Below are 13,989 nucleotides of genomic sequence, written 5' to 3'. Positions count from 1 at the left end.
CAGGAAAGGAGAAAAAACAAAGGGGGAGGGGGAAATGCCACACACACAGTAAGGTGGCAGAGAAGTTGGCACTGCCACTGTCTAAGGAGTCAGAATATTTCACCAAGTATTCCAGGATAACTAGTAGCTAAACATGTGATGAATGAGATTTCCTTGCCCACTCTCCCTAATGAGACTCTATCAGCACCGTCCAATAGAGCCATCTGCAATGATAGAACTGTTTTATATCAGTGTTGTCCAAATACAGTAACTATTGAGCACCTAAAATGTGTGTAGTGTAAGGGACTAAACTTTTAGTTTTATTTAATACTAATTTAAATTTAAATAGCCACGTGTGGCTAGTAGCTACCATATTGGACAATGCCGCTGCTTTGGATCTTGTCTTCAGCCAAATAAAACTAATGACTAATGGGGAAAAGAAGCGCACTGTAGTTTTTCCACAGTGGAATCCCAGCTGTAAAGAAACGCTATGACTTTTTTTTTTTTAATGTAATGAAAAAGTCTGTTGCTTTTTCCAGTCCAGCTAAACTTAGGGTCTGCACACTAATGAAGCCTCCTGAAGAGAAAAAAACCGAAATGGAGATTCTCCTAGAAAATGTTTGTCCAGGAGCCCTGATGACTCTGATGAGGTGTTTCTGTCCCTCTATAAATATAGACACTTGCATATACTTTCTCTAGAAAGAAAAAGTGTATGCATGTGAAGGACTTTTAAAATGCTACTGGACAGACTGGGCACAGTGGCTCACACCTGTAATTCCAGCACTTTAGGAGGCCCAGGTGGGCAGATCACTTGGGGTCAGGAGTTCGAGACCAGCCTGGCCAACATGGCAAAACCCCATCTCTACTAAAAACACAAAAAATTAGCCGGGCATGGTGGCACATGCCTATAATCCCACCTACTCTGGAGGCTGAGGCACGAAAATCACTTGAACCCAGGAGTTTCAGGCTGTAGTGAGCTATAAATCCCACCACTGCACTCCAGCCTGGGCAACAGAGCAAGACCCTGTCTCAAATTAAAAATAAAATGCCACTGAACAAACAGGAACTACAAGTTATATGGTCAACATTTGTACTGCTCATTGCCTAAGTCTAGGGGCAGAGGATTGTGCCCAGGTAATGACTATTAGAAAAACCAGGGAACTTCCTCTAATCAATCCTTTATTGAGTGGTTCTAGTTCTGGCATTCAGAGTTGTGTATTTGGTTTCAGTTTTTATTCTATTTACATCAAGAGAAAAAGCTTCCAGCAAACCAAATGAAAAGCAAGACACACCAGCATCTAAAGAATTTCCATATTTATTTTACATAATTTTACCATACACATCTCATGCCAACACACAGGAGGCATATACAAACAAACGCACCAGCTTCTGTTTTCCAAAGTCACATGGCAATAAATAAGGATGGGTGGGTCCTTTTTTTTTCTTTTTTTTTTTCTTTTTTTTTTTTTTCCAGGAAACAAGACTTCATTTCTTTTTAACTGTACAAAATTTACATTGTGAAGGATGAGGGCAGCGATCCAGAGCTGAGGGATCTGGGGTTTGAGGTCTGATTGCAAGCTCAGAGCAACTTCTGGAATCCCGCAGCCCTGAACCTGCTTGTTTGGCCGAACACAGTCCTCAAGGGGGAAAGTTGGTGTGATTCTTGCCTCTCGGTGGGCAACAGATGAGAGTGGGGCTGTCCTTCCTCTGTTCACCTGTGCTCTGCCTCCCTAAGCAAAGGATTGCTTGGTGCACCTCCCAAACCTGCAGCTGTCTCCTCACCAGAGCTAGCAGCATGAAACTGTGCTTTTAGTGTGGTCCTACCAAGCAGAGTGTGGATGGGATGACTTTGCTGAGCTCTCTCTTTTTGGCTCCAGTCACTCACTGTGTTTAGAGCAGTTGGAGCAACTACTGCAAAAAGGGCCAATTGACCAATCCAAGAAAGAGAGAGCCAGTGATGTGCTTTTTATTTAGCTTTCAGCATGCCCAGAGCCCTTCAGCAGCAGGCAATAAAACAAAACTCATTTCCGCTTAATTGAATTTTTCTTCATCTCACAGCTTCCAATTTTTAAAGTGCAATGTTTAAAAATGAGCCTCCTCAGGCCTTCCAGACCCTGCTGGCTGGGGAGGTATGGTAATTATTCTCATGGTTATAACCAAGTTGTCAGTCGTGGCATGTGGGAGTGGAGGTGCAGAGAGTGGGCTGTCATACAACACACAGCCTTTGCTCGTCAGAAGCCTTGAGCCCCCTCCTGTAAAGAGGCAGTTGGAAATCACCAGCTTGAGCTTCAGAGATAGAAATGTCTTTTGTTTTACAGATTTCTTACACTTCCTTGCAAAGTGAGCTTAATGATGAAGATCTAATGGCCCAATTATCTTACTAGGTTTCATGTTTTATACTGGCCCCCCAAAAGTTTAAGGACACTGCCAAATGCTTTTCTTGTGTCTTAATTTTTTCCTCTTTCCCTGATGTTTCACAGTACTCATTTGCAGGAACAATGTTAGCAATATGATAGTTGATCTTTGTTTTACATTATATTCATAACTGTCAGATGAGACAAGAAAGAGAAAGCACAAAGACTGACAGGAATTTGCCTGAGGTTGCACAGCAAGTCCTTGAAGGGCCAAGAACCTGACTCCCAACACTGATTTACCCATCGGGCCAACTTCTTAGCCTTTAAATCTGGTATTTCCTCCATGGTTTCATTACGTTCCAACAAACAGAGATTCCTCCATAGCCCCTCAGTTTCCATTTTGCTTATACCAGTTACCACTGGAACTTGGGGTTTTAACTAATTTGCTCCTGGATTCAAGAGCTTCCTACTCTAAAGTTGGCCAGGCAAGCACTGCAGATAATGATAGCCTCTAGAAGGTCTCATTTCATTTGTAAAATTCATCCATGTCATTTTAGCAAGGGGGGAAACAGCTATCATGTAGCACCTTATACCCCATAATAGGCTTCCAGGCAATAGAGGAGTGCCTCTAAGAGAAGCTAAAGGTAATGAATGCCCAGCTCTTCTCCATTTCCAAACCCCAGAAGAGTCTTGTCTTGCAATGGCTCATTAGTGGCACCAGCCCATCCATAATGCTAACCCCACCTGCAGGAAGATCCATTTAAAATCTTAGACCTACTGTGGCTGTGCTTCTAAACAGGCAGCAATGTTTGCTGCTTTCTGGGGAGGTGGCTCTGGAAAACAAAGCTCTCCTGGTTTTCAGACCAGTGCTCTTAAGGGGTTTTCCAGCTACCCAGCCGTACTGACGCCAAAGAACTATTGACCTCGTCAACTGTTCATTGAGTTCCTCAAGAGATTTATTATGTTAGTATAATGAAGAAGGCCTCTACTTCCACTACTGAACTGGGAATTAGTATGATTAACTTACAGAAACAAAAACTGATCAACTTACAGTGATCTTAAACAGTGCTACACAGAGGAGGATGCCCCCCACCTTTAAAGAGCGTGCTCTCCCCCACACTATACTCACCAAAAACATCAAGGGCCTCTGAAATCCCATGAGTTGCTAAACCAAATAGTCAACTTGCAACAGTGATCTGGGTGGGCAGCTTTTCAACTGGTTCATTGCCCTGCAGAGCCTTTTCTCCTGTGTACTTTAAGCAGCCATCCTCCAAAAAGACGACTGCATATTCCTTTCCTCACATGGCATTTATGTCTTCCTACCCACCCCAATGTTCACGATTGGAGAATTCCCAATAGCACAGAACTGGCAAGGCTTAACACACCATCATCCATAAACATGGAACCTCAAGAGAAGTGTCTATGTTTGCAGACTCCTCAAGCAAAAATCATGACCACTGCAGCACTACCAAAAAACAAGGGTACACCATAAAATTGGTCAGAGAAGAGGTGGCCTGAAGGCTGATCCTGGAATTTACTGTTTTAAAGAAGCTTAATTGAATTTAGTTTAGTCCTGGAAAGGGGCTTTCAAAAGATGCAGCAGCCCAAGAGGAACTGTGTATTCTTCCTTTAGTCTGCCTATGACATGCCTAAATCTTTGCAGTTCTCAAAAGGTGACCAACCATTCTTAGAAGGAAGGGTCCTTAGGGTCTCTGGCCCCATCACTTCATGTGATAGAAAGGCAATGCCTTCTCACCCTTTCCTACTCTGCTGATCTCATTTAAGAGAATGGGAGGCCAGAAGAAGCAAACCACAGCTTCCCAGAGGGACGGCAATACATTCCAGCTGGCTAAATTCCAGTTTGCACATGGAGAGCTTCCTGATGGCAGATGGGTGCACAAAGTGGGTGGGAGCTACAGCACCATTCAGGACAGCGTTTCCCACAGCAGTGCAGTCTGTCACAGGAGTGGCAACTCGTAAAGCGGCGGTTGGCCTTGCCCTGGCCTCAGGCCTAGTGATGTGCTACTGCAAACCTGCACAACAGGGAATCCCTGCACCACCACTGGCCAGAGAGCTCTGGCTTTCTGACCATGGGACTGCAGCCCAAGGCATGGCAGGTGTCCAGCCAGCAATCCAGAGAGATGCAGCCCAAGGACCACTTAGAACCCATTGGACAATTTTAGGGCTGCTCCCTAAATTATTCTTCCCAAACAAGGTAGGCCAAAAAAAAATTGCTGGTTCCTGGAAATGACCAAAACTGTCCTCCAATTGAGTCAGCTAGGACAGCAGAGAAAGCTTTCATTATTAAGGGGGCAGAGGGGTAGACTTGCAAGCTCATCTAAACCAACTCCTTCAAAACAGACTCCAAATATTTCACCCTACAAGGGATGGGGAACTCTGGAAGACTGGCATCAGCCGATATGGTCGAACAGACTGCAGGTTTGGAATCCAAATGTGTCTATAACTGTTCACTGATTGTCATTCTGTTCTCCCCACATTTTAGTTTTGCTCATTCTGTGGCCCACAGCCTGTCTTGTGGAATAAATGATACAAGGAATTGAAGAAGGCACACTGCACCAAGGGGACTCATCAGGCAGTCTGCAGCAGTGGTCCAGGGCTACTCAGCTCAGCCTCAGTCATCTGCAATGAAAACCACCTCTTGCTATCAGAGTCAATTATATAGATGGGACTTAAAAACCAAAACAAACTCATATTCTCTGGTTTGTAGGAAAGAATATCTTCAGAGCAAACAAAAAAAAAAAAAAGGAGGAGGCATATTTTTAATATCAAGCTGGCCATCAAAGTGTTCACTAACCTTTAATAACTGATCTTTTCATTTTGAAATATAGGGTTCAATATGGGTGGTCCAGAAATCACTTTTATTTTACTCAAGGGCTGTGTGGCCTCTACCTCAGGAATCTCAGTTCTCATGAGAGCAGTATTTTGGGAGGCATTGCATGAGACACACCAGTTGGAGCAAAGTTCCCAAAGCCCAAGGGGGCCTATCACAGTCACCTTGTGCTACCAAAGCACTGAGCAGGCAAGCCCCTAAGCAGAACAGGAGGGGAGAGACCCAACAAGCCAGTGTCCCTAGAGCTCTAGGCCATTACCCCCTGTGCTGTGTTCTGAGATGAGGCTGCTCTCCCACTGCTTCCCCAGGAAAACAATGCCCTGTGGTCTCACAGCCTTCTAGGAATCAGCGGAGGACTTCCATTGAAAATAATGGAAATTCACATTGGCGTACTTTCGATCCTTAAAAGGTAAGTCTCTTTTGATCCTTGAAGATATTCTCTCAAGCCAGGATGGCAGGTAGGGTGGGGAGGAGAGAAGTTTAAAAAGGAGGATGATCCATTTCATCGAGCCAAGAGGCTGGGCTAGTTGGAAAGTCGGGATAGCCTACACTGCTTCCTGTGGAGATGTCAGAGGTGGGTCCCCCAGCCATGGCTCTCAGCGTCTGGCTTACTCCCTGCCCTGCATGCGCAATGATGCCCAAATTACTGTCCACCGTGTAATCCAGCCCATTGAGCAAAGGAGCGTGGGATGGCAGGGACGATATGGAGGATGGAGACTGGGGGATTCCATAGGGGCTCCCATCCCTCAAGTCCTGATAGGATTGTCCTGTCCCGTCCATGGAGAAGCTCCCATTCATTAACTGTCCGCCTGTAACGTCCCCCACGTTGCCATAAATCCTATTGGTGTGGCCAAGTTCTGAGAGAATTTGATCCTCTGTGGACAAAAGAACGGAGATTTATTGTCAGCCGCCAGGACTCTGATGGTCCCCTGCTCTTCACAACCTAGGAATACATGTGACCAAGAAAGACACCCAAGGACGGCAGCTGCCTTGCAGCCAAGCATGGGTCAGACACACCAATGTGGCAGCCTGACATCCAGAGGCCAACCCAGGCCAAGGAGAAAAACAAGAAACACCTGCAAAGACTAAATTCCCAGGTCCCAGAAGGATGGTCAAATGTTTGGTGAGCTCGCTGGTCCCTTGTGGCTCGCGTACTAATACTCTGGCTACACTGAGGAGGATGAATGCCTAAGACTGGGTGGGTCAGATGTCTCCACATCACGAATGGAAACTACATACTGACAAGATTTACCCTGAAATCTTTCAAGCTGAGAAAGGGCTTGGTTTAGTTGGTTGGGAAGCAAGCAGGCCCGTATGGTCAGGGAAGCTGAGGACCACTCTTGGACATCTGTACAAAATCCTCTGGTCTATCTGGAAGAGAGGTTCAATATCAGAGGACTTGGTTTCTGTCTGTATTCAATAAACTCTTCACTGGGGACAAGGAATTGACTTGATTAAGGCAAATGAACCTTCTTGTTTCTTGAAGAATTTCATTAAAGGAATCTAATGGAATCTTTGCCACTTGAAAGAATTGATCTCTCCAACAGAGGTGAGCAGTTTTAGTCTTTGGGTAATTATTCCCAGAGAGACCAATGATAGGTCAGCCCAGGGACCCACCTGCATCCAACAGAAATGAGCTTAACCATCCAGTATGTTCTAGGTGTTGACTTCAACAGCCCAGATGAGATTAAGTGACTTTCCTAATCCTGCCAAGAAGCCTAGAAGGTGAGCATTAGTCCCATGAGCGGTCCCCAAGGCCCCACAGCCCCTGTATTCTGAGAGGAGGCTGCCCTCTAGGGCTCAGCTGACCTCTGGGCTGAACTACAGTCCCCCCAGGGCATCGTGGTCCTGGCAGGCAACTTGTTCCATCCTCTGTCTCACAAACTTCTTTTTCTAATTCCTACGCACCAATCCCTAAATAAGGCCTCCCCAGACTAGACTTCAACACCCCATCCCTTCTGAGGCCTGCCCCCCATTCCCCTTAGAAAAAACATGGTGGGGGGAGCTCATGCTCTTTAAAGGGAACAGGAAGATGAAGGCTCCACTCCACTGTCAAATGGCCTTGAGTTAGCCTTTTGCCTTTACCTGTCATCCCACATGACCAGGGCCCTCTGCGGGAGCCGCAGGCTCCTTGTGGAAACAATCATGCCTTCCAGGTATACAGATGTGCCAGGCTTTCCCCAAGCCCATCTATAGTCGGTTGTGTTCATTGATCCCCACAACGCAGTGAGAGGGGCAAAGATGGGGTATTCCCCATGGGAATACTGGGGCTCAAGAGAAGTGAATCGATTTGACAGAGCCGCGCTGGAAACCAGGTCTCTGATCGCCAGTGGAGTACTCTTCCCTTCCCCCCTCCGCAGAAGACCTTCCACATTTGGGAACTCAGTAACTGAGAACAGATATGATTCTTTGCAAACAACCTGAGGATTCACAACATGCAGTAATTTGCAATTTTGCTGATGCACGAATTTGAATATAGCGCATGCTGCAAAGCTTGTGTGCAGGGGACAGAATGAAGTGAGTGGTGGGGGAAGGGGGTTCGGAAGTGAAGCCAGTTCCCCATCTCACATGCACTCACAACACTGATTTCCCAGGAAAAAGGGCCTGCAGAGCATGTCCTCTCCACCACCATGACTGGAGGAAGGGGTGGCTCTAGGGGACCATCAGAGTAGGCCAGTGTCCCAGCAAAGGGGACAAAGATGGGAGAGGGGCTAGGGGCACAAGGCTGGGACCCGGTCCTCTGTTCATAGCTGTGTGGACTGATGAAGGAGGCCCCAGTCAGCAGGAGGGGAGGGGAGGCCTTGGGGCCACAGGACGAGGCCTGGCCCATCCCAGCTTCCAGACCTCAGCAATCTTGTTTCCTACTCCTGTCCCATGGTAAAGGGCCACTACCATTTCCCCCACCCTTCACTGCAAGTCTTAAGGAAAAGCCTGTGTTTGGGAGGCAGTTGCCAAGGCCTCAAGAAAGATCCCTCCTGAGTGCCAGGGATTACAGATTCCCAGGGGACTTTCCTAAGGCCTTGGCCAGGCCCCTCCAGCCCTGCTCACCTCGGAAGCTCAGCTCACTGTCACTAACCCCACAGTCCTCTGCAGAGCTCTCCTTCTCCTGCTTGCTGCCGCCCCGGCTTCTCTTGACGCTCTTATAGAACTGCCCCCAGCGGTGCCGCCCTGCATCCTTCTTCAGGCGTTTCTCTTTGGCCCTTCTGTTCTGAAACCAAACCTGCCACACAAGCACAAGGGACACACTCAGGGGCGTCCACCACGAACCCAAAGCCCCCGGGACCCCCAAGGCAGGCGGCTGGAAGCAGATTGAAGCCTGAATGGAGCGCAGGTCTGGGAGTGCCGTGAGCCCCACCCCCTCTCCCCAGGTGGGCCTCAGAACTCTTCAGTTCTGGCAAAAGCCCTGGGGTCAGGCCCTGAGCCCAACCACCAGTGAACTGATGTCACTCAGGACACCTTCCACCCCATCCCGGGCCTGGGATCCCCGGAGGGCACAGGAGTGCTGGCATCTCACCTGTACGACCCTCATGTCCAGGCCTGTCTCTGAGGACAGCTGCTCCCTCACGTGCCGGGCAGGCTTGGGGGAGTTCTTGTACGCATTCTTTAATGTCTCCAGCTGCTTGGCTGTGATGGTGGTCCGGGGCCGCTTAGCTCCGGCCTCTGAGTCATCTGCAAGGGAAAACCACTGCTTACTGGCTTCGGCCTATCTGCAGCAGCTGCGCCTCCTCCCCCACCCTCCTTCCATCCTTTCTGCACCTAAGCCTGCCTGCTGTAGGCAGGGCAGTGCGAGGCGCAGGGGACATCAGAGTGGAGAGGTCCCCAATCTCATGGCACCGGCTCCTGCACCACAGGCCTTCCCAAGCCACTGGAAAGTAAGGACCGCAGTCCTTTCTCTGCTCAGCTCCCTGCTCCTCCCCTCCCCTGCCAGCCCAGCTGCGTAGAAGTCTCATCAGACTGAATGAATGCACCAATTCCACACATGTCCCTGTCATGACAACCACTCTGCTCGCACATCCTCATGAGTTCTTGCCAGAGCTGTGAAGGTGAACAGCCAGGCTGAAGTCTGTGTTTCAAGCCGCCCCGAACACCTTCCTCTCTCTCTCTAATGGGGAGTCTCCCATTTCCCCACAGCCATGTCACCTTGGCCCTGGCGTTGCTGGGCTCACAGCCAGGGGTGAGCTTGCACACCCAATAGTGTCTAAGCAGGTTTCTAAGCTATGGGTCAGAACCCACTCGTGGGCTGTAAAGTCAACTTAGTGGACCAAAACTAAAAGAGGAAATCAGATGAAGAGAATGGAATGGAATGGCAAGATCATTTCATTAACCTTTAGTTTTTATTATATGAATGTATGTAGTGAGATGAAATATCAAATGAGTTTTACCGTGGATCATAGTCAAAATTTTTTGAAAAAACTAGTCTAAGGAATGTTCTGGGCAACACATTGATCAACACAAAGTCCTCTACAGATTTTGAGTGAACAAGCTAAAGTTCCTCTTAAAGTCTGGTTTGTTGCATTCAAAGTGAGGCAGAGAGAGAGGCACGTGGGTGTGTTCAGAAGCACAGATGAGCGGAAAGGTTTGTTTCTTCTCCCAGCACTAAGGCTTACTGCCCTTTTCTCCACAGTGCCCCTGGAGGACACAAAGAATAAAGTCAGCAGCTGGCCCGGGCAGCTCTGCTCCCTGTGCTTGCTCCCCTGTGTGCCCCTGAAAGTGTCTCTGTGCCATTCCTGACTTCCTCTCTGTCTTTTCTCCTTTCTTTCAAGAAAACCCTCTCTTAGAAACAATAATAGCCAACATGTGTTAGCACCTACCATGTGCTGGTGTTGACTAAGGACTTTATATGCATTCGGTCCTCACAGTGTACAAGGCTCTCCCTGGAGTCAGCAGACCTGGCTTCCATGTTCTTGCTGAGTGAGTGACTTGGACCAGTAACTCACCTCCCCCTTGGAAGCCCAGAGGGCAACACAGCCTGCCCTGGTCTTGGGAGGCACTAGAGGAATGAAGCAGCTGTGCGGCCAGGACATGCGTGCACACAGTGAGGGGTGCACACAGTGAGGGGGACACACCCGTGCCTTCCCTTCTCCGTGGGCTGTTTTCTTCTCTTACGTGGCCACTGTCATCCCAGAACTGCTGTGGCCCAACTCCCTCCCTGAAGCCCCTGCCGCAGAGATGACACTACTTAGAGAGTCATTCCAAAAGACAAAGGGGAACCTCCAAAATGCCTTCCTTTTAATTCTGAAGAGTCAGTCCCTTCTGTGCATATTTATAGTCTACACGGGAGTGTCTGATGCAACTTTGAATTATGCAAATGGGAAATAGTGTACTTGTATACAGTCTTTATATTAAAAACTGTGAAATAATGCAATCACCAAAAATGTTTTAATTCCTCGAGAATCACTTAATTTCAAAATAGCTTGGCCTGGGAAATTAAATTCTTTTCACCACAGCCAGATGGCAGCGCCGCTGGGATAGACCGTCATCCTGGTTGGTGGCCCGCTGGTTCGGCCCTGCTACTCACACGCACAGGACTTTCTTCTTGCGATGATGGGGACTAATATGCTGTTATTTTAACATTCACTGTTATTATAATTTAAAATCTTTTTTATATCCTATAACAATGTCATCCAAGTATTCATTAAGTAGCAGTGGCAGTGCTCGTGCTGAAAAATGTACCCAAAAATCAATAACTTTGGTACGGAAGTTAAATGTGATAAAACGCTATGAGGAAGGCCAAGGGAGCCCATGATACCCTGGGCTGTTAATTTAGGAGAGAGCGTTCTGCAAGGTATTCAAGATAATGCTGAGAAAATAAAAAGTAGCATTAAAGTAAAGATACACTTCACTGGTTATGGATTTATGTGCTCTCAGAATACACCACCCCCACCACACACACACTACATTAATTCCTATGGGAAAATTAGTCTTAAAATATGTTAGTTTTGAATGATGCAGGGTTTCCTAGAACTTGTCCCTGGCATAAAATGCAACCTCATTATATTGAAAATGCAAATATCCAGGGAGACAGCACAAGTGAACAAAATCATTCACACTAAGCTGCAAGTAACTGCTCTGAGATCCTTTGTTTAGCTAATGGGAGGGAACTGTAAGCCTGCAGGAGGGCTGAGAGTAGCAAGGAGGAATTAAAACAACCTGAAAAGACAGCCAGGCATTCTGCAGTGGACAGAAGTCCCCGCTGCTCCAAGGATCACCGATTGCCCAGGACAGAGGAGCCCTGCCTTGCTGACAGCCAGGGTGGGGTCGGGGGAAGGACCTGGGGAACAGGTCAGAAATACTGTGTAACATTCAGCTGCTTTAAAACCTCGAGCACACCTCGCCTCCCTGTTTGCACTTCTCTTCCACGTTGGTCTCACTCATTTCACATCGCATTTCACAAGCCTCATCCTATTTAAACCTCAGGAAAACAGCCCTACGTGGCAGATGCTATGATCCCCCATAGACAGCTGAGAAACCGAGGGTCAGCCAGTTCTACAACTTGCCAGGAGATCTCCCTGTGTGGGGGGATGCCCAGCCAGCTTCTGACAGCAAATTCAGCATCTTCCCACCATCCTGCAGAGGTCTGCTGTGGTGCAAATATTCATCGATAAAACTGTGAACACCACAATGTCATTCCCACCTCCCCAGCCAGATTCTGACCAATCTACATTTGTTTCTCTCATCTCTTGAACCACCCACAACATCAGGAGATGCTGAGCTGAGAGTGCTCAGAGTCCAAATGAGGCCTCTGATGAAGAGAACCAGCTGCAGGCCGGGGAGGTCATGCCATCTTAGTATCTCTGATGAATGACACCAGACTTCCAAAGGTGTCTTGGTATCTCTGAGTCCATCTGCTGTGATGGTTCATCCCTGACAAAGTGCCCTAATCTCCCGTGACATCAGAATTGACTTCAAGGCAGTAGCATGGAGTGAGTTTTAAGAGCAGATTAGTACCTACAGGCACAGAGCCTTGGGATGGGTTTGCAGAGGCCGCAGGTCTCTGGAGGAAGGAGGTCAAAGGCCTCTGTCCACCCTGAAAGGCCAGAGCTGTGGGGGTGGTGGAAGGGGAGGTCCTCAAAGAGACAGGAAGCCCTGCCCACTCCTGCCATGGACCAAAGCCAAGCCCAGCTCCAGCTGGCTCACCTAAAGGGCCCTCATGAATCCCCTCTGCTTCCTCACCACCACAACCCCCTTATTTTATACTATGTTTATTGAACAAAAAACCAATTTCTCCATTATTGATCAGATCTGTATAACATATGTGTGTGGGCCCAGAAGAGATCTAGAAGGAGATACATAAAATTGTTGCTAAATTTTTTTCTCCTCAAGCCCAGAGCTGTCAACAAGAGTCATTTTTGCACAGTAACACCCTGAGTTGATCAAAATTCTAGTCAAAGGCCAAGGAACTCGATGTCTTGTGTGTTCACACATCTGAGATTATCATGTTGGGTTTGGCCAAATCCCAAATTCAGAGCCAGGACCTGACCCCACGGCCATGTGGGTGCATCTGGGAGTGAGGCCAGAGGTGGGGCTGCAGGAATAAAAGTGTCCAGCTTGGCCTTGCGAGGGGAGCATGAGGAATGTGTTGTTCTGGGCTCTATCCTGGAAAGTCCCCGGGCTGCCCAAGACCATGGCATGCAGGGTGAGAGCTGCTGCTGCCAGGCCAAGCCAGGCCTTTCCAGGGGTGGCTGCTAAATGAGGGACCTGACTTCAGCCTCCACCATGCAGAGCTTCTGCTGCCACCATGGGCAGTGGCCCTGGAGTAGTTGTGGTGAAGCGAGAGGGGGGCTATGTTGAAGTGGGTGGAGGGAGCTGTATTGCTGAGATGGAGCCTCCCTGAATCTGGCATGCGTCCCGCCTCTTCATTTGGCACTCACCGGGCACTTGCTGCAGAAACACCAGGAGCCCCTGCCCTGGAGGAGCCCACAGTCTGAGAGGGGAACAGAACACAATTAACTGAAATACAAGATGTGTGAAGTGTGCAGAGGCCAGTGCTGGGCTCTCCCCGACGGCCTTTGAGGCAGGGCCTGCTGAGAGGTCCATGTGCACCGTGATGTGCAAAACTAAGTGGCAGCCCCACATGTCCAATACAGACCAAGCTCCCAGCCGCCCCTCAGCACCCCAGCCCCAACCCAGGGGAGGAGGCCGCCACCATGGTAACATCCAGGTTCTTGGCTGCTTCTGAGCCTACCACGGAGACAGGCAGGCTCTCAGGAACCACGGCTGGATGAACACTTCCATGCAGCCGGCGAGTGCTAACGGCCGGGGAGGTGCTCAGCATTAACTCTCAGTGTGGAGATCCGGGATGCTTCTCAGAGGTGGCGGTGCATGAGTAGGGCTCTGAGGGATGCGCAGGTGGGATGCCATGAGAAGGGCACCTCAGGCAGAGGGCGTGGCCCGAACAAAGGCCTGGAGAGGGGACCATGCGGCGCCACGCTGCTTACCGTTCTGCTTGGCCGTCTCATAGTCTTCCTTGCACACCAGCCGCCCGTCCTCCATGAGGTAGAACTCGTCCCCCGTGGCCAGCTGCCGGTTGCAGATGATGCAAGCAAAGCAGTGCAGGTGGTAGACAAAGTCCTGGGCCTTGCGGACCACCTGGGTCGGGGGGATACCCTGCTGGCAGGCTGTGCATTTGGTGCCGAAGCGCCTGTCAGGGCAGCAGGAAAGGATTAGGGCACACAGGGTGTGGGGCATCTGGCTTCCCCCAACTTCCTGGAGCCGCCTCCCTCCTACCCCACCATTCTGGGACTCCATGAGCCTCACCCCCCAGCCAGCCAGAGCTTACCGTCTGGTCCTCTCTGCCTCTATCTA

The 13,989-nt window shown here is 49.0% G+C and overlaps 2 protein-coding genes across 4 annotated transcripts in view; one reads left to right on the top strand and one right to left on the bottom strand.

Annotated features, from left to right (window-relative positions):
- The window catches only part of ACBD6 (acyl-CoA binding domain containing 6), a 227,741-nt gene extending 217,182 nt beyond the window's left edge, over nucleotides 1-10,559 (top strand). For 2 of the 3 annotated variants that reach the window (XM_065533306.1, XM_065533204.1), the window contains 2 exons: nucleotides 5,493-5,593; nucleotides 6,132-6,696. In XM_065533306.1, the coding sequence (XP_065389378.1) occupies nucleotides 5,493-5,590 (98 nt within the window). In that variant the 3' untranslated portion in view covers nucleotides 5,591-5,593; nucleotides 6,132-6,696. Of the gene's footprint in view, nucleotides 1-5,492; nucleotides 5,594-6,131; nucleotides 6,697-9,808 lie in introns of those variants that run through there. The other variant, XM_065533231.2, reaches the window with a different exon arrangement.
- The window catches only part of LHX4 (LIM homeobox 4), a 48,689-nt gene continuing 35,980 nt past the window's right edge, over nucleotides 1,281-13,989 (bottom strand). The window contains exons 3-6 of the mRNA XM_045393530.3: nucleotides 13,623-13,825; nucleotides 8,699-8,853; nucleotides 8,233-8,404; nucleotides 1,281-6,059 (exon numbers count right to left, since the gene is read on the bottom strand). Coding sequence (XP_045249465.1) covers nucleotides 5,665-6,059; nucleotides 8,233-8,404; nucleotides 8,699-8,853; nucleotides 13,623-13,825 — 925 coding nt within the window. The 3' untranslated portion in view covers nucleotides 1,281-5,664. The remainder of the gene's footprint in view (nucleotides 6,060-8,232; nucleotides 8,405-8,698; nucleotides 8,854-13,622; nucleotides 13,826-13,989) is intronic.

Source organism: Macaca fascicularis, chromosome 1, assembly GCF_037993035.2.
Source record: "Macaca fascicularis isolate 582-1 chromosome 1, T2T-MFA8v1.1".
NCBI classification, from domain to species: Eukaryota; Metazoa; Chordata; class Mammalia; order Primates; family Cercopithecidae; genus Macaca; species Macaca fascicularis.
This window is presented reverse-complemented; position numbering and strand designations above follow the sequence as displayed.